The following is a 20,939-nucleotide window of genomic DNA, read 5'->3' as shown; positions in this document are numbered from 1 at the left end:
TTTTTTTTTTTTTTTTTTTTTTTGTGGAGGCAACACGAGCGCTCTAGTCAGCCGCAGTTATACAATTTACGAATCAAACACACATTTCGTATTTTACTATCTGGTTACCAAATTGCACATCGCCAAGTCTCCAGCTCGCCTGTGACCAGACGTGTGTGAATGGAATCGATCTATGGATGGCTTGATGGATGTTGAATTATACATATTTGCTACTTGGTGAGACCTTTTGTGAATATGTTGTTCATATTTTATTAAGCTTTGCAAGAAATGTCATTAGTGTGGCGTCATTGTTTATTGCATGGTGAAATGGTGAGTACATCCTCCCTCACCAGGGCTGCCTTTCCTGACTCAGAAACTATGTGGCGCGACAGGTGCGCACCGCGGCTTTGAAGTGAATCTCAACCTGACACATTTCCCACTCTTGGACGATATAAAAGCGCAGCCGTCGCAGGACAGCAGAAGATAATCATCTAGGACTCAGACAGGCAGCAGCTTGCAGAGATCAGATGAAAAGGTTTCTTCAGCCGTCATCTGTACTTCTTTGAAGGTGTCGGAGTGCTTCAGGTATGGTTATCTGCATGTACCTCTTGGGTATTGTCATTTTATTCACCCTCTCTGGGTCTCCGTTAATTGACTCACATCTTTCCGAGCCGCCTTGATCTTAGCCTCCAACCGTCTTTTCCATGGTGGGTAATAAATCTTGTGGCTCTCATGGTAGCTCTTGTAGCCAAGCATCTCTAGGATCACTGATGCTGAAGCATATACCAGCTCATTGGTTTCCGTGATCGTTCCGGTCGGGATCGTTCTAAGTGCTGCATTCACAGTTTCCATGTGACTTTCAGGTGGTACTTCACATAGCCGTTGTAATCGGTTTCTTAGTTGCCCAGTTTTCATTCTTGCCATGATCTTATCTCTCAGGTCAGTTGCTTCGCTCAGCATTTCATTCATTGGGGCTGGCTTGCCAATCTCATCATTCATTGGGGCTTGGCTCCCAATCTCTGGTTGAACCTCTTCCTCTGATGTGGCAGCCTGGGGCCCTTCACCTTGGAATTTGTGTTGTACCTCATCAATCTTAAGTTGTGATAGCAATTGCCGTTTGTGGATATTGGAACACTGAACTACTGGTTCATCGATGAGAAGGTTTCTTCAGCCGTCATCTGTACTTTTTGAAGGTGTCGGACGTTTCGCCTCCTATCCAAGAGGCTTTGTCAGCGAACTAAAATCTGACTGGTCGTGTCGGCCCTATTTATACATCCCTAATGTCCAGACATAGCGGCGCCGTACCCAGCGATGATAGGTCCCTACTCTCAGGTTGGGGGGGGGGGGTAGAGGACCACTCCCTGTGGCCCCACTGATTGTTCCTACATTCCTGACTAATGACTGGCCTATTTGCCCCACTCCCACCCGTATCACCTCATCAGCATTACGAATGTTGCCTAACCTGTGTTGCTTCAGCAGGCTATTGTATGAACGACCCAAATTGCACCTCACCCCACCAGACCGGTTTAATGAATGAATTAGTTGTTTTATGAGAATCGCTTCTTTTACCCCCCTTTCAAACCATCGATGTTATTTCAGCGGAAAAGTCTTGGATGTGCGGTTATATTGTTTAGCCGAAAGTCACCGCACGGCCGGCAAGAACAAGAACAATCGTCATCGATTGGGCACCATGTGTAATGGTGACCCACTCCCCTTTCGCCATTGCCAATTTTGCCGTGTCGAAGCGATGAGCACGGGCAAAATCTGGCAGGCCAACCGTGAGAATGAAATGCTCTACCTGGTGTTTAGTATCAGCATTGGAAAAGGCGGGAGTAGTTAACGCCGGAAATTCGGTCAACAGACGTTCATAAACATTACCTGACGTTAAATAATTTGCTTGCGTCAACGGCCCGAGCCCTCCAGCCTCACACGGAAAAGTGGCGAACGAGATGGCGTCAATCAAAGGACGGTTAGCAATGTCCACAAGTAGTCCATGAGCACATAAAAAATCTGCGCAGATTATCGGAACTGTGATCAAGGCTACAATAAAGTTCCACTTGAATTCCCGTCCGTGGAAGTAAAGAGTTTAATGTTTCTCTTTAATCAAAAGTAGGTTAGTTGTCAGATCTCCCAGGCAAGTGACACGCAGATGTATTCCAGAGCTTGATCGTGCCGTGAAGTCGAGCAAGTCGTGCTGTGAACTCCGTCCGACGCTGTGCGGGTCTCTGCGAGTCTGCGCGCGTGTGTGTCTGTGTCCGAGTGAATCTGTCCCATGATTCCCCCGATCTCTCTCTGTCCCACGCTACTTATATACCCTTGGCCTGTGTGGGTGGACATCAAAGACATCAAAGGGTTGAAAGGCGTATACACGTCACCGGCGCGGTGCGCACGTGTGACGCCACAGTAGCACACAGTCACCGACCTGGAGCCAAAGTTGGCGATGGATGACCCGTTCGCTGCACCCAGAGGTGGCCCGCATCCACCTGCCGCCTTGTCCGCGGCTGAGAGCGTCAGCAGACTGACGTGATCCGCTGTCCACAAGGAAACGTCTACCTGACGAGGAGTCCCTAATGAAAAGCAGCTCGTTCTTGTTGCCGGCGTCCACAGCTGCTGTTGGGCGCCGGCGCTGGAGTGTCCCGGATCCTCGTAGGTGCAGGAGGGTACGCAGCGTCGAGCCTTGGCGCCAAACCACTGGTGGAAAAAAACCGAGGTCCTTCTCGTGTCGCTTCCATGTGACCACTACGGTCGGGTCGATGCCGCTTCGCCTAGGGGTTCGGCTGTCATGCTTTGCACGGCGAACCGCCATGTCGCCAGCACTCGATCCGCTTTTTCCGCCAAACATCGATAGTCGCCGGTGGCTAGGCAAGTTCAGTTAGCTAGCATTGTGCAGTGCGCCATGCTAGCTAACCACTGGTGCACACTGAGGGTGGTAGCTGGCGGATGAATATGTGCAGGAAAAGGAATCCGCCTTCATCCGAATTTAACAGCGACAGCATGTTGTCCATGAGATCCGCTGCTGTGCCATCGCCGAGTTCGGGAAGGGAAAGAAGCCTGTCTGCTCTCTCAGAGGCCTCTTAGACCGTCTGAGCAGCAGGTGCTTGAGTGCCGCGTATTTAACGCGTTGTGGAGGTGTGTGCAAGAGCGGCAGCACACGACGAGTCATCTGTTCGTTGAGAGACGCCACGACCAGAATATTTCGGCTCATCTGTCGTGATGCCTCGTAGGTGGGAAAGCGCTTCCACATGCTGGAACCACAAAGCCGCGTCGCTGTGCCAGAACTCGGACAGCCTTGCGGCGCAGGCGGCTGAGCCTCACCAGGGATTGCGCAATTACTATACTAACTGTGCTGGCTTGCTCTGCAGTGAGACTGCATTGCTGTCCCTCTGCATATCGCTATTGAAGTGTTCAAAAGCTTTTAGTATTTGAACTAAATCTCTACAGTTTAGCTCGTGTATATAATGTACAGTCACTGTACATTATGAACACTATACTACAGTGTTTATTTTATTTTATTTTTATCAAAACTGTGTGCATAGGTGAGGCACACAGTTCTCCTGCCTCATGACAGGGGGCGCTGGTGATTAGAGATTCTTCTAGCGACTCCTCGGCTGCAGAATAATAGAAGTAGTGACAGCAAGCTACAGTAAACAGCAAGTTAAGTGCAACCATCCAGTCATTTTTTCGTGTTGCTTGGCCTTATTTTCAGAATGGTGGATTACATATTGTGACGTCATGAGAGGCTAGCTCTCAGCGGGACAGGACAAGGAGTGCAATGGGCGACAGGTTTGAGTGCAAACAAAGGTTTTAATAAAGGGTTTCAGGGGGAATTCACAAGCAACAAAGGCAAGAATAGTGTCTCTTCCAATACTTAAATCATAATAAAGTATCTTCTGAGGTGAAACTGAAGACGGAGTTCTTTTCCATGAGTTTCTAGGCCTCACCCCTCTTGATGTCCTCCTCATGTAGCCTAGCCACCTTTAGCAAGGGTCCGAATTCAGTGTCCTGCCGTATGGTCCCAACTGGCAATGAGTTCCACGCAGAAATCAGTTTCTCCACAGAGCACAGCAACAGAACTTGTCTCCCCCGGCCGCACACTCAGAGGTTCTTCGCCTTAAAAGCCTTACCTGCCAATCAAGCCGTGATCAGCCACTGGTGTGAGGTTTGAATTGCTGCCTTCCACCAGATGGGGCCAAAACTCTCTCTGGGTGAAGCCATCTTAGGGGAATGTATTTGCCCTCCAGGACCCAGCCTCTCGTGACATCACCCCCCCCCCCCCCCTTGAGACCGACGTCCTCGGCGGGGTGAAGGATGCGAAACAGGCAAGGAAGGCCTCCCTTCAGGAGAGGGCATCCGCATTGCCCTGGCGCTTGCCAGCCCTGTGAACCACAGAAAAGTTAAAGGCCTGCAGGTTCAAAAACCACCTGGTTATTCTGTTGTTGGTCTCCCTGTTTCTGGCCATCCATTGTAGAGGAGCATGATCAGAGACCACCGTGAAACGTCTACCCGGGAGATAGAAGCGTAATGACTCCAGCGCCCATGTAATGGCAAGACACTCCTTCGCCACTGTGGAATAGTTCTTTTCCCTGGGCAACGGCTTTCTGCTAAGGTAAAGGATGGGATGTTCCTCTCCTCCATGTACTTGCGAGAGTATGGCCCCCAGACCAATTTCTGATGCATCAGCTTGAACAATGAAGTCCTTGCTGAAGTCTGGTGACACCAGGATCGGACTGGAGCACAGCGCCTGTTTTAGATTGACGAAGGCCATTTCGGCCTCTGGGCTCTATTTCACCAACCGGGAGTGTTTTTTGGTCGTCAATTCTGTCATGGGGGCTGCTATATTAGCAAAGTCAGCGATAAAGCGTCTATAGTAGCCAGCCATGCCTTGTCCTGTCCCGCTGAGAGCTAGCCTCTCATGACATCACATATGGTGGAGGATGCGGGCACTGGACAAGCGTTAATAAGTGCATGGACATAGATGGTTTGTGTTTTGTTTTTTCCAAATTGAAAATACAGTAAAGTCTCGTTATATCGATATTCTAGGGAGTCCGAAAAATATCGATATAACCGGGACTATCGATATATCCGACCCTGCGCGCATGTAATTTTCTCCGTGCGTGCATAGAAATAGTATCGTAATAAGCGGGACTATCGATATAACCGATATCGATATAACGAGACTTTACTGTATCTTCAATTACAAAAAAAAATGGAAGACATCTTGAAAAGCCTTCTCACAAGTCAGGAAGCCCAATATCAGGCCAATTTGGCTCTCCTAGAGGAGCAAAAGAGAGCAAATGAACTGAAGGCAGAGGAATTGCTCTTGCAAAAACAAATGGCCACCAAGAACATGCCCCGGGTGAAGGCGGGTGATTTTTTTAGCCAAGATGGGGTTGACGGATGATATTGAGGCATACCTGCATACATTTGAAGCAACAGCAACTCGGGGTCACCAGTATATCTTAGTTATGGTCGATTATGCCACTCGATTTCCAGAGGCTGTTCCCCTCAGAAAGGCTACCAGTGTCACGGTTTGCGAGGTGGTGATGGCAGGTTCGGATCCCAAAAAGCAGGCAGGAGGGAGCAGGAGGTTGTTTGACAAATTGTATTAAAATAAAGTCAGCAGGAACAAAATGTAAAACATCAAAATGATCTGAATGGAAAAAATACAAAGTAGCAAAAGAAGACCAAAAGTAAAAGCCCGCCAAGGTTAAACAAACACGTACACGATGCATGCTGCAACCAAGCAGCAAACAAACAATGAATCGGCCCCGGATGATCGTGCCAGGTGTCCTTTTAAGTGTCATTGATTATAACGACCAGCACCTGCGAGGCTGCCGGCAGGGCTGACGTCGCTACCCGCTGGTCGCCAATCTGATCGGGACGACCAGCACCTGTGCAGGTGCAGGCGGGGCCGACAGCGCCCCCCCATTGGTCGCCAACCAGATCATGACAGTACCCCCCCCCTTCAAGGGGCTGCTTCCAGAAGTCCCAACAGTCTCCCAAAAGGTCCACTCGCCAGGGAACGGTCGGTGGAGAGGGCAACCGCTGCCTCTCCAGCACAGGACGGGCGGCGGCCTGATGGGAACGGGACTCGGCCTGGGGTGGACGAAGACGCGGCACGGATCGTCGTGGGCGTGAGTGCGATCCCTCTCGCACGTTCACGCGACGGCGCATGGCTCTGCGTGGACGTCGAACTGCCAGGCGCAGAATGGCACCCCGTACGGCCGTATGGGACCAGGTCTCGGCCGGATGCCGACGTGGGCGTGAACTGCCCGGCTCCGGGGGAACGAGACCAGTCCAGAGCCGCTCCGGGATCCAGCGGTGAGTGGGGTCTCGGACTGACGTTGACGCGGACGTTGCACGGCTCGTCGTGGATGAGACTCAATTCGTCATGCACGACGACAGCGTGGCTGGACGTGGGCGTGCAATGCCAGTCACCCAGTGTCACCCTGGACGGCCACCTGAAAGGAGGTCTCGGCCGGACGTTTACGTGGACGTTGCGGCTCGTCGAGTGACGCAATTCAAACGCGACGATGCTTGCGCTAACGTGGACGTAGCATTGCCAGGCACAGGGTGGAAATGAGACGGGTCCGATGTACCTGCGGGATCCGATGGTTGGCCGATTCATTCTGTCACGGTTTGCGAGGTGGTGATGGGAGGTTCGGATCCCAAAAGGCAGGCAGGAGGGAGCAGGAGGTTGTTTGACAAATTGTATTAAAATAAAGTCAGCAGGAACAAAATGTAAAACATCAAAATGATCTGAATGGAAAAAATACAAAGTAGCAAAAGAAGACCAAAAGTAAAAGCCCGCCAAGGTTAAACAAACACGTACACGATGCATGCTGCAACCAAGCAGCAAACAAACAATGAATCGGCCCCGGATGATCGTGCCAGGTGTCCTTTTAAGTGTCATTGATTATAACGACCAGCACCTGCGAGGCTGCCAGCAGGGCTGACGTCGCTACCCACTGGTCGCCAATCTGATCGGGACGACCAGCACCTGTGCAGGTGCAGGCGGGGCCGACAGCGCCCCCCCATTGGTCGCCAACCAGATCATGACAACCAGTAGGCAGATTGCAAAGGAACTGTTTGCTCTCGCCAGCCGGCTGGGAATCCCAAAGGAGATACTGACAGACCAAGGAAGCCCCTTTATGTCTAAGGTCATGAAGGACCTATGTGCCCTGCTCAAGGTCAAGCAACTGAGAACCTCCATCTACCACCCACAGACGGATGGGTTGGTAGAACGGTTCAACAAGACCCTCAAGGCCATGATGAGGAAAGTTATCAAAGAAGATGGCCGGAACTGGGATCAACTGCTGCCGTACTTGCTGTTTGCCGTGAAGGAAGTACCACAGTCTTCTACTGGTTTTTCACCCTTTGAGCTGTTGTACTCTTACAGACCCCGGGGACTGCTGGATGTCGCCAAAGAGGCTTGGGAAAAGCAGCCGTGCTGACAACGTACCCTCATCGAGCATGTGAGGGACATGAGGGAAAGGATGAAGGCCATTTATCTAGGCCTCACCCCTCTTGATGTCCTCCTCATGTAGCCTAGCCACCTTTAGCAAGGGTCCGAATCCAGTGTCCTGTCGTATGGTCCCAACTGGCAATGAGTTCCACGCAGAAATCAGTTTCTCCACAGAGCACAGCAACAGAACTTGTCTCCCCCGGCCGCACACTCAGAGGCTCTCCACCTTAAAAGCCTTGCCAGCCAATCAAGCCGTGATCAGCCACAGGTGTGAGGTTTGAATTGCTGCCTTCCACCAGATGGGGCCAAAACTCTCTCTGGGTGAAGCCATCTTGGGGGAATGTATTTGCCCTCCAGGAACCAGCCTCTCGTGACATCACAATATATAAATTGAAAGAATTTTCTAAACTGGACTTTCAATCAAAGCAGGAGATAATAATTAAAGGAAGACCAAAACCGGACTGTATAGCTCACAAACTGTGAGGGAATAATGTAAATCTCCTGGACAGTTTCTCAGCTTTTTGGCCAAGAAGGATCTCATTGAAACTATTCCTGAAGCGACAAAGTTGCTCTAGCTCGTGCTCACTGTTCCAGCTACGACAGTAGTTGTCAGTGGAGCGGTCATTCTCAGCACAAAAGACTGAAAACATACAGTCGGAACAGGCCAGATCAAGGACGACTTTCCTCACTGGCATGGATCTCCATTGAGACAGAGAGACTTGGACTTCATTTATAAGTAAAGATAACTATGCTGCAGTTTGTATACAGTATATAAAGAATGCTGACATGACATTTTAAACAAAACACGTTAACTGTTGCCAATCAAATGGTGATTAAGCTACTCTGTGGAGTTCATGTTTCTAAATCTGACTGTGATGACATCAGTGCCTCACCAGCCATGAACCTCACCGCACGTCACTGCCCTGCTGTGCACATGCTGGGTGAGATGCCTGGTCCGAGTGCCTGCCACAGTACTGTACTTCACAACTACAACTTGTCATACGACCGGACCGAAATGTCATGAAACTACAAGTGAGTGAATGGTGTATGTTTTCTGTCACACTTCCTTTTCCTGTATGACATGATGAGTGATGAATGTATCCACTTCTGTGAAGATTACCAGTAAGTTGTATTTTATTTATTTATTTACTTCCCCTTTGGATAGGATTGTGCTGCGATTAACAGATTTGAAGAGCGTTGACGCCGCTTGGTCGGGCCGCTTGTGAAATAAATTTCCTCTAAAATGATGACACAAACCTGAGTGATGCAAACGTGTGGGTGTGCGTATGGGCTGGATTTAATGTTTTTTTTATTTCTTTGTGTTTTGCCAAGTCACCACAAAGGGGAAATAATGATATGGACCAAAATCTCAACTTGCTCACTGAAAATGACCACCCAGGAATTATTTTTTATCTTTCTGCTTCAATTTGAAGGTAATCAACTTTCTAATGTATCAAAGTTGTTTCACCGTTTGTTAGCAGGAACCATCGCGTTAACACTTTGCTCACACGACAGAGATAACAATGACTAAATTTAGCATAGTTGATATGTGGTTATTCCTGTTGCCCGTGTGCTGCGCGAGTCAGATTTCTAGAATTGGATGACATTTTACGTCCCTAACCAGACCAAATCTAAAAAAAAAATAACAATAAAATGCTTATGTTTTCGGTGTACCCTCAAATGCCATTTTCCCTTATGCTACAACTGAATTACATTTCAAATAAATCATAAATATGTTTTTATAATTGTTGTTTCTTGTAAACACGAGGGTACATTCGTTTTGTAAAGTGACCTTGAGAGTTTTGAAAGGCGCTTATAAATGAAATGTATTATTATTATACTGATAATAAATATATTTTAAATAATTATTATTCGTGGAACATGCTTCCCATAACGGACACAAAACCTTGTTCCCATAAATTAGCATGATGGAAGAAGAGGAAATAAGGAAATCACATGACACGTTGGGGTTGACATCATTAAACGGTTTTCCAAATAAGTAACAATTTGGAGATATGGCATTAAAACACTTTTTTTTTATTATTTGGCTTTTCACTCGGAATTAAAGTTTTTGGTTTTACTGTTTTGTGCTTTGTACTGTTTTTGTTCATTGGTTTGTTGGAAGTATTGTTTTTGCTTCAGTATTTCCTATTTAGTGTATGTTGTTTTAAAGTGCTGTACAAATGCAGTTAAAGGACAACCGACACCCCGGTCAAGTTGTGTCCATAATTTGTCAAATCACTTCAAATGACTTCTACTGGGTGCATTTTACAAAGATTCCACAGCATTTAGCTATATTTTACGTTTTAAGACTGAATATTCAGGAAGTCCTGTTTTCGAGTTGATGACGATTCCTGAAGTGACGTCACATTAGGAACGCCCGTGACTGACAAAGCGACACACAATGCATTTTGGGCACTTTTTTCGTCTGACAAACACAGTGTTGATCGCGAAATTAGAAGGAAAACTACATAAATAACGCGATGGTGAATCGTTGTGTGTCGCACAAAGACTACAAATTGCGGTAAAACGCATAAAGAAGGTGTTAAGTTGACACCAATTCCCAGCAGACAAATCAGCCCATTTCCAACGGAGCTCGGCCGCCATCTTGTGCATTTTCTGGGACGCTACATTGGAGTCCAGACGACTTGAATTGATACGGAAGGACTGCTTTAATCGATTGCAAACATGTATGCTTTTCTCTTCAGAACTATTTGAATCATATTTGCTGCTCTGAAATGTAAATTTCTCCACTGCAAGACTAATAAAGGCAAATCCAATCCAATCCATATTCATAACTGGATGAGTAACAAGAAAGCATCTTCTTCCAATCTGAACTCTGAAGCCATTGTTTTGATTCTGGAGCAAGGCCTTTTGTGGAGGAGTATCCTGGCGTGACGTCACGAACAAGGGGGCGTGACTTTCTGAATCTCGCCATTTCCGAGTGCATTTTGTGGCAGTTTTGTTACACTTTGAGTCATTTTTATTGGTGTTTTGCATTTGACTAAAAATATCAGCCTGCATGCTTTGGGTATTTTAGATGCTAAAAAACGTTTTTCTGGTGTCAGTTAGGAAACAAAAAAATGGTGTCGGTTGTTCTTTAAGTTTAGTTTAGCTAATTGTTGAAGAATGCTAACAACAGCTAAATTTGCAATGCTACTACTATTGACGAGTCCGAGATGGCGTCCAACTAGGCAGCCGTCTGCAAGTGCTCTCATGAGCCTTTTTTTTATCTTTGTTTTTTTCTTTTGTCACTTTGTGTTGTTGTGCGTCACGTGGACCGGATGCAGATTGTTTTTCAGCCTTTTTGGCCACGACATTCATCAAGGATGAGACTGTTGAGCGGTTGCGCCTTTTCAGCAGCACCTGTCATAGGCAGCATTTTCTCAGCCCCGCTTTGTTCAGCGGGAAAGTCGTTACTGTTGGACAGTCTGCAGCTGGATGGATGCATGGCTTGAATAGCCCACGATGAGAAGAAAGCAGCGTCAGAACAGAGCACAGATGTCTATGTGGAACTGTCGCGGCTTTTATTGAAGCGGATTTACTTGGGACACGAGATATGAGACACTCTCTTTTCGGCAATGGATGCGACAGCTTCATGTTTGCTTTCAAAACTTAGCTTGTAGCAGACGTGCACATTTCACCTTTATGTCTATGGTGAAAAGATGCTTTGATCCTCTCCTTTTTCATCTAGAACTGATTCATACAACAAAGAAGGTGCAGACAGTGCTGAAGGGTTGAATGACTGACTGTGTCTTTTGTCACATTATTTGTTATTTTGACTTCAAGAAGGCGCCGCGAGAGTGGCTGCCTTGTGTCACGTGTGGATTGACAGCTGGGGGCGGGGCAGCGCCTCCCCGCTTCCACAACCTGCTGTCAATTTCCTCATCATAGACACTGTGTATTTATACGGGTCGTGGTCACCTCGCTAGTGCCGGATTATTTTTGATCACCTCGTATCTCGCCTGTGCTGCCATTTGAAATAGAGGACTCTTTGTACTGATGGTTAATTCTTTAATGTGTCACATCCTCGTCGCCATCATCAGCGCGCCCCTCCGCTCCTGTCTCCTCCTCCGCTGCTCCTTGGAGCGGGCCCCTCCCTTCCTGGCTCACCCGGCTTACGCACCTGTTTTCCATTCCCTTGATTGTGCCTTCTGGCTATAAAAGCCACACCTACCGTACGGTCGTTGTATTCTAGGAAGTCCCCCGCCACTACTACGAATTCAGGTCTGTTCTGTTAGTGCCCTCATTCTCAATTCGTTGTTTGTTATTTTATGTGTGTCTCAGTAAAGACTCTTTATTGGAAACTCTGTCTCCCTGTGTATTTCGGATCCAACCTTTACCTCCTTCCGTCGTCCCTCGAGTCATGTCACTACGCCTCGAGTGGATGTGACATAATGTGATTTCACTTGCATGATGAATCACCAACGACACCACCGTAGAACTACAAACAAGTCTAAAAATATAGCTATTATTTACACATAAACAATTGGACTTTACATCAATGAAATAAAATGTATGCAATAAAATCGTACAAACCACTTTGCCCGCTTTCGCTCCGAAATGGAAGTTTTGATCTTCGTCCTTTTTATCTTTTCCTTGCTAAACAGTACAGCGATAAAGTATGTCCATTCTCTCCGTCTTCTCAGTAAAATGAAACTTAAATAAGCGCGGAAAGTAGAACCTGTACCGGAAGTGACAACAACCCAACGTAATGTTATGAAAAATAAAGCACAGCGATATGCTGGTCAACTATGGGATAGCAGTTATAGACAAACGTATCAACAGCATTTACATCGCCAGTTCCCTGGACTTTCTCAGCTTTGGTGCTCGTGTTGATCCAGACCAAGTTTTTTCCCCACGTCCCGTAAATGTCTGCCTTCTTTCGGGATTGTGCCTATTTTTGCACCACCGTGTGCAAGTTGCTTTTTGGCATCGTAGACAGGTCGGTTTTCGCCTTGCCCCCCTACTCGTCGTGTTATAGTGTGGTTTATTTTTTACTATTCCCCTGGTCCACCTGTTTTTGGACCAGCACCCTTTGTTACATTAATAAACATCCTGTTGGCTGTCACCTACTTGGGGATCCAAATATTCCACTTTGTTCTGACGAATCAGTTGCTTTCTGCCTCGTTTGGAACGTGACACTTTGACAGCAGGTCCTGTATTTTTTTTTACTTCTACCCTCTGTCTTTCATCATTTGCTGCTTTGAAATGTACATTTTCCAGTGTGGGACTATTAAAGGTTAATCTAATCTATTTTATTGTTTTCCCTTTGTGGTGTCTTGCAGTTCTAAGCGGCCAGAGTACAGAAGTCTTTGTCACGGCCGGGGACGTGGCAAGCCTTCCCTGTAAAAATTCGGATTGTGACGGCTTGAGCTGGTTGTATAGTCGAGACCAGAGGGGGTTGGTACGTGAGGTCAGAGATGGAAAAGTGCAGACCAGCTCAGCCAGAAGTCAACGCCTGAGCCTGAAGGAGGACTGCTCGCTGCTAATTCACCAGGTGAAGGCGGAAGACGGCGGTTACTTTGTGTGTGAAGCCATTGGACAGCAGGAACGCAACTTTGTGCTGATGGTGTTGACATGTGAGTTGTTTTATCGGCCAGTGTTAAGTACTATTGGCTTGCTGGCTAGCCATTTTTGCAAAATTATGGCTCAGTAGGTGGAGCGAATTTCTCGGTGACCATATTTTCGGTTTCGGTAGGATGTAGCAGTAAAAGAAGCTGAAAGGGTGATTGGTGCCATCTTTGTTTGGTGTTGGATTGGATTGGATTAGCCTTTATTCGTCTTGAAATGAGAAAATGTTCATTTCAAAACAGCAAAGTGATGAAAATAAGAGGAAAGGAAGGGAAGAAGTAGAAAAGCAAAATACAGGAGCTGCTGGAAAGGCAGCCACTCTCGTGGCACCATTTCAAGTCAAAAACAAAATACAGTAAAGTCTCGTTATATCGATATTCTCGGGAGTCGGAAAAAATATCGATATAACCGGACTATCGATATATCCGATCCTGCGCCGAACTGCATTAACAAAAGCCGCCAAAAGAGGGCAGCCAAGCGCCATATAAGAAACGGAGCTGGCCATGAGCTCCCATTTCGTGCCTCTTTTTTTTGGGGGGTGAGAGATGTTCCCCCAATGTTGCCTCAAAATGGCACATATAATTCTTTAATGATTGCAAACATGTATGCTTTAATCTTCAGAACTACAGTGTATTTGAATCATATTCATAACTGGATGTGTAACAAGAAAGCATATTATCCGAATCTGAAGCCATTGTTTGGATTCACAAGCAATGCAAGACGTCTTGGCGTGAAGTCATTTTTATTGGTGTTTTGCATTTGAATAAAAAGTGACATTGGTTGTCCTTTAATACACAGTATGGAATGTTAATAATTTTCAAAATCATCACGCTTCAGAAGACAAAACAAGAAACATTGTTGCAAAAAACGATTGCATTCATATACAGTACAGTGGGCATGTACATAACACAACAGGGAATCTGCAACGCTTACATCTTACTGTATTATGTATACAATTTAAAAAAGTCATCAATCTTCTTCTGCTTCCCATTTTTACCTTTTAACACAAACACTTCAATCTCGTCTGCTACACACGTGCTAGCGTCTGAAAATGAAAATAGCTCTGCTACACGGGTGCTGGTCACATAACAAACTCACGTGACCAAGTCGACCAATGGCGCGACCGATGGCGTGTCACGTAACCAAGTCACGTGACCAAGTCGACCAATGGCGCGACTGATGGCGTGTCACGTACCCAAGACACGTGACCAAGTCGACCAATGGCGCGACCGATGTATCGATATAAACAGCAAAATGGCCGGCGGGAAATGAAAAGGAGCACCGTAATAACCGGATTATCGTAATAACCGGGTATCGTACTAAACGGTACTAATTATACATAAAAAGACTAGAAATGTGCAAGGGAAATGAAAATAGTATCGTAATAAGCGGTACTATCGATATAACCGATATCGATATAACGAGACTTTACTGTAACAAATGCAAAACACAAAAGTCATTCAATCTTAAGCACTTTCTGCACCCTCGTTGTATGAAGCAGTTCTAGATGAAAGCATCCTGTTCACCAGTGGATCGGGACGTCATGTGCATGTCTGCTACAAGCTAACTGTTGAAAGCAAACACAAAGCTGTCACATCCTTTGATGAAAAGAGATTGTCTCATATCTCCTGACCCACGTGAATCCACTTCAATTCCAAGCCGCGACAGTTCCACATACGCATCGGCACTCTGTATTGAGGTTCCTTCCTTCTCATCGCGGGCTCCTCAAGCCCTGCATCCATCCAGCCGCAGACTGTCCAACTGCAAAAGCTTTCTGCTGACCTAAGTGGGGCTGTGAAAATGCTTCCCATTACAGGCGCAAAAAAGAGCAAAATGGCCTCAGGACTGTCCAGCAATGACAGTGAAATGGCACTGCCATTCCTCCCAAATCAAAAACAGTGCTGGCATATTCATGCTGCCGAAAAGGCGCAATCACTCAGCAGTTTCCTCCTTGATGAATGTTGTTGCTAAAAATGTTGAAAAATAATCTGTCTCCATTCCACATGACACACCTGGAACACCGCATATCTGTAAACTTTTGTTTTCCCCGTATTTTATATTTTTTTTTTCATCATTTTGAATTGTGTATGCCGTATAACAACTTTATACGATAAAAAAAAATGCGGTTAGCGAGTCTTTGTCGATGAAGCATGATATGTGCTCAGTAGGTGGAGCGAGTTTCTCGGTGACCATGTTGTCGGTTTCGGTAGGATTTAATGTAGCAGTAAAAGAAGCCGAAAGGGTGATTGGTGCCATCTTTGTTTGGTGTTGGATTGAATTGGATTAGCCTTTATTCGTCTTGAAGTCAGAAAATGTTCATTTCAGAGCAGCAAAGTGATGAAAATAAGAGGAAAGGAAGGGAAGAAGTGGAAAAGCAAAATACAGGAGCTGCTGGAAAGGCAGCCACTCTCGTGGCACCATTTCGAGTCAAAAACAAAATACAGTAAAGTCTCGTTATATCAATATTCTCGGGAGTCGGAAAAAATATCGATATAACTGGACTATCACGGAGTCACTGTTAAACATTTAAAAAACATTTAAAAACAACAATTAACATTACAATAAGTTCGACAAGACATACAGTAAAGAAGCAAATTAATAACGTACCATGTGTGTCACGGTTTGCTCGGTCGTGATGGCAGATGTGGATCCCAAAAAGCAGGCAGGAGGGAGCCGCAGGTTGTATTTGAGAAGTTGTATTAAAATAAAGTCAACAGGAACGAAATCTAAAACAAAGTCATTCAAACAGAAAAATACAAAGTATCAAATAAAGACCAAGAGTCAAAGTCTGCCAAGATGAGACAAACACATGCACAGCATACAATGCATACACAATGTATACAATTGCATTCAATGACCCGACACCGAATGGTGGTGCCGGGAGTCCTTTTAACTGCCACTGATTGGGAACGACCAGCACCTGCAAGGCAGCAGGCAGGGCTGACAGGGCTACCCGTTGGTCGCCAACCAGATCATGACAGTACCCCCCCCCCCCTTCAAGGGACTGCCGTTGCCTCTCCAGTTTATGATGGGCGGCGGCCTGATGGGAACGGGACTCGGCCTGAAGTGGACGTGGACGCGGCACGGATCGTCGTGGGCGTGAATGCGACCCTTCTCGCACGTTCACGTGATGACGTATGGCTCAACGCGGACGTCGCACTGCCAGGCGCAGAGTGGCACACCGGACGGCCGTGTGGGAACAGGTCCTGGCCAGACATTGACGAACCGGGGAAACGAGACCAGTCCTAGCCTCTTCGGGATCCAGCGGTAAGTGGGGTCTCGGACTGACGTCGACGCGGACGTTGCACGGCTCGTCGTGGATGCGACTCAATTCAACATGCACGACGACGCGGAGCTAGACGTGGGCGTGCACTGCCAGACACCCAGTGTCACCCTGGACGGCCACCTGGAAAGAGGTCTAGGTCGGACGTTGACGTGGACGTTACGGCACGTTGAGTGACGCAATTCAAACTCGACGAGGCGTGAGCTAACGTGGACAGGGTGGAAATGAGACCGGTCCATTGTACCTTCGGGATCCGATGGTTGGTCGCGTCATTCTGGTCATTCAAATACAACCTGCTGCTCCCTCCTGCCTGCTTTTTGGGATCCACATCTTCCATCACCACCTAGCAAACTGTGACAGTGTGCACCTTATAAACCGAAAGTAGATGCATTTTGATGACATAGACTTAGACTGTTGTTCTCTCTCTCTCTCTCTCTCTCTCTCTCTCTCTCTCTCTCTCTCTCTCTCTCTCTCTCTCTCTCTCTCTCTCTCTCTCTCTCTCTCTCTCTCTCTCTCTCGTAGTGATGTGTCGTTCGCGAACGAGACGGTTCTTAGAGCCGGATCTCTGAAGTGAACGAAGAGAGCTAGTTCCTAACAAGGAGCCGGAAATGGGAGCCGACTTATTTTGTCCTCTATTCCCCGCCCCCTGTCTTTGGTTAAACCTGCACGTGATTGGTCGGTATCCGTGGTAGAGGAGGGAGGGGAGAATTACAGACACACGCAGCAGTGAGGAGAAGGGGGGGGGGGGTTTGAGGGTAGACAGGTGGATAAATGTTATTACATTATGCTGTTATTATTATTCAATAATATTTGATATACAGTATTGTATTTTTTACATGTTCTCCCCGGGCCCGTGTGGGTTTTCTCCGGGTCCTCCGGTTTCCTCCCACACTCCAAAAACATGCACGGCAGGCAGATTGACCACTCGAAAATTGTCTCTAGGTGTGAGTGTGAGAGTGACTGTTGTACGTCTTTGTGTGCCCTGCGATTGGCTGGCAACCAATTCAGGGTGTCACCCGCCTCGTGCCCGAAGACAGCTGAGATAGGCTCCATGCAGCACCCCCCGTGACCCTAATGAGGAATAAGCGATACGGAAAATGGATGGATGGATGTCAGTTTTGGGTAATATGGTCTCACCTTCTTCTCTTCAGTGATGCCATTGTCTCCTCCACTTCCAATGGGAGACCATCACATGGTTCTTCAGTGTTCCCTGACCTGCTGGCCAGCCGAGTCGTGTACATGCCAAGACGGAAACCTCAACCTGTTGGATGAAAAAGGCGAGGCGCTTTCCCCGGTTCATACTGAGCAGACCTATTGTGTCTCCGACTTCAAAGTAATTCATGTCAGTGACAAAAGCAAGTACACATGCCAGTACGTGAAGACAGGCGACGTGAAGGTCCGGGCGCATTACACAGCCGCCTCAACGAAAGGGAACACAAAAGGTCCTGGAAGTCCTAAGGCACCGCAACCTGACCGCAACTTCTTTATCATCATCGGCGCGGCAAGCGCCGGCATCTTTCTACTGATTGTTGTTGCTGTGGCCATCATCCTCATCAAACTAAAGTCAAGAAGAAACGCAGAACACGGTAGGACATTTTATTTTACCATTTTTTGAGGGCATTTTAATTTGACCCATGAAAAATGACACCTCTCTTACATTTTTTTAATTCAAGTCCCTTTTTTAACCCTTAAAGGACAACTGACACCATTTTTTTTGTTTCCTAACTGACATCCATATTCTCGGGAGTCGGAAAAAGTATCGATATAACTGGACTATCGATATATTCGATCCTGCGCCAAACTTCATTAAAAGTCGGCAATAAATGGGGGATCTTTGATATGGCATGTAATTTTCTCCTTGAGTTCATGGATTGCGTATCTAGCATGCTTTTATACTGTAGTGTAGTGAAAAATAAACTTATGCGTTAAATAAAAATGTCATTTATTATTTTCATAACGCACTCTTGCAATCGTGACTCTGTGTAGCACTCGACATTGTACTCTACACACGAGAGAAACCACGAATGCCAGCATGTACATACTGTATGAAAACCAGCGATTATTGCAAGCGCTAAAGATATCTGAATACAAGACAATTAAATACATGTATGCAAAACAGAAACTGCAACGTTTACATTACTTACATTGATAAAGTATTCTGCGGCACATCGAACTCTTTCGCGATGGAGGATTTGTTCCTTGTTGGATTCTCCTCCACAGCCACTATTGCCTTGTACTTCGTTCCGAGGTCACAATTCTTACGTTTCCCCATGGTTGAAATTGGTGTTGAATAACTGTATACTGTATAAGAAGACTACAGTATGTTTCAGATGCTATTGCAGCTCTGCTACACAGTGCAAGACACGAAAGCATTTATGCGTTTACCGCAATTGGTAGTCTTGGAGAGACACACAACGATTCACCATCGAGTTATTTATGTAGTTTTCCTTCAAATTTCGCGATCAACACGGTGTTTTCAGACGAAAAAAAGTACCCAAAATGCATTGTGTGTTGCTTTCTCGGTCAGGGACATTCTGATTGTGACGTCACTTCTGGCATCGTCATCAACTCGAAAACAAGACTTCCTGAATATTCAGCGCTAGTCTTAAAACATAAAATATAGCTATATACCATGGAATCTTTGTAAAATACGCTATTACGTTATTTGAAGTGATTTTACAAATTATGGACGCAACTTGTCCGGAGGCGTCGGTTGTCCAAGTCTGGCTACTGTACATTAGTGATGTTAAATTTGTTTGGGGAAAATAAGTCCGACTCATGAAATCTTCTTTTTTTAATTCAATGATAATGTATTCATTATTTTTTGTGTATCGAATTAAATCAATGCATGTATTCATTGCAATTCAAAGGAATTTCTGATAAACACTTTGATGGATATATTTTGCATTAAATAAGTGATTCATAAATAACAGTTGAATAATGATCATCAAATATTTGTGTGACGGAGAGTTTAATTTCCTAAATAAATTTTATTTTAGTTTGACCAATAACCCGAGTGAGTTGCTCCAGTTTCCCCAAACTGCATCTAAAAGTACCAACTTCTCAATAAACAGGTAGAAATAAAACTGGACTCATACATTGTAAATAGCACAGCTACCTCATGTACAGTTACATATATACTTTTACACTGTATTTTATACTTTGCACTATGTATTTTTTTTCTTCTGAACATTTTGTGTTGTTGTACAGTTCAGTGTTCTGACAGTTTTTTTGTCCATGCAATACTCAGTTTTGTTTTCTTTCGACCCCTCCCCCTGCCCTTTCAATTTTGCTGCTGTAGATTGCAAATTTCGCCATTGTGGGACTATTAAAGGCTTTCTGATTGTTATTCTCAGGTGACTAATCATTCCAATTGTTCTTTTTTGTGTGTGTTTCGCCCAGATGACTCCAAACATGTAAGTTTTTTTTCTACCATAATCCTTGATGTATATTATAAATAAATAACCCACAAGGCCACATTTCATCAGTAACATCTGCCAGTAGTTGCAAAACAACCAACTGAAAATTACTGAAGGTGAGCAGTTTTTTTCTGGTTGTTGGGCAGTGTCAGGTTAAAATGACAAGCTAATATTAACATGACCAGTTTCCTTTTTGAAGCTATTTTCATAAAACTGCAAAATCCTTCACTAAATCGCCATGGTGGGGTGAGGTTCAATTTGGATCGTTCGTACAACAGACGTCTTAGGCAACATAGGCTCAGTTATGCTGATGAGGTGATACCAGAGCAAATGGGGCAATCAGGCCAGTCGTGGACCTCGTACTCAGTCAGGACAATAGAAGTAATCAGTGTAGCTGCAGGGAGAAGTCCTCTGCTCCCACCAACCTGAGAGCAGGGACCAATTATAGCACAGTCTGGCACCACCACGTCTGGACAGTAAGGATATATATATATATATATATATATATATATATATATATATATATATATATATATATATATATATATATATATATATATATATATATATATATAGGGCTGAAACTACCAGCTTCTTGGATAAGAAGCGAAACGTCCGACACGTTCAAAAAAGTACAGATGACGACTGAAGAAACCTTCTCATCGAAGTTTCCTTTTAATTTTAACGATTATAAAGCTAATTAAATATTTACCTTTTTGCACAAACGTAACCTAACAATTGCCATGTTCGTTGTGAGAGGGATGCCCAAAAAAGCCGGCAAGTTACTCACAGATGGTTTATTCCTAAGAATTTGATCTAATACAGAATTCTGGGTCTCAGGTCTTTGACCCAGAAAATATTTGTGTGTCCTCAAAATCAGTAGGTGAGACAAAAACTGAGACTGGGGAGCCCAATTTTAAAGGGTACTACATGCATTTTCAAATTTGGCTCAAACAAAGAAATCAACAGTTGATTGGATCACTCTCCTTCTCTGGGCTCTGGTGTCATCCCCCTCTTTGGCGGGGTAGAGCGGAGATATCTCAAGTTGCATCCCCATCAAGCGTTGGTTTATGTTGTAGCATTTCCCCTCCTCCATACAGCCCTGGTCATGTTGTACTCCTTCACTTCCCCTGGGTGATGAGAACCAGCTGACCCCTTGACCCCGCGGCACCTGCAAAAACACAACTCCCAATGAAACACTCCCTGTCCGCTCGCTCAT

The 20,939-nt window shown here is 45.6% G+C and overlaps 1 protein-coding gene across 11 annotated transcripts in view; it reads left to right on the top strand.

Moving 5' to 3' along the window:
- Positions 1-35: 35 nt before the first annotated feature.
- LOC148884050 (uncharacterized) overlaps positions 36-20,939 on the top strand; it is a 31,666-nt gene continuing 10,762 nt past the window's right edge. For 2 of the 11 annotated variants that reach the window (XM_089022153.1, XM_089022152.1), the window contains exons 1-4: positions 8,557-8,877; positions 12,733-13,026; positions 17,453-17,887; positions 19,704-19,717. In XM_089022153.1, the coding sequence (XP_088878279.1) occupies positions 8,709-8,877; positions 12,733-13,026; positions 17,453-17,887; positions 19,704-19,717 (912 nt within the window). In that variant the 5' untranslated portion in view covers positions 8,557-8,708. Of the gene's footprint in view, positions 217-8,544; positions 8,878-12,732; positions 13,027-17,452; positions 17,888-19,602; positions 19,658-19,703; positions 19,718-20,939 lie in introns of those variants that run through there. The other 9 variants (XM_089022158.1, XM_089022157.1, XR_016118488.1 and 6 more) reach the window with 7 other exon arrangements.

Source organism: Hippocampus bargibanti, linkage group LG19 (assembly GCF_051943395.1).
Source record: "Hippocampus bargibanti isolate YZ-2025 linkage group LG19, ASM5194339v1, whole genome shotgun sequence".
Lineage (NCBI taxonomy): Eukaryota > Metazoa > Chordata > Actinopteri > Syngnathiformes > Syngnathidae > Hippocampus > Hippocampus bargibanti.
Note: the sequence above shows the minus strand (reverse complement) of the source record. Positions and strands in the feature narration are given on the sequence as shown.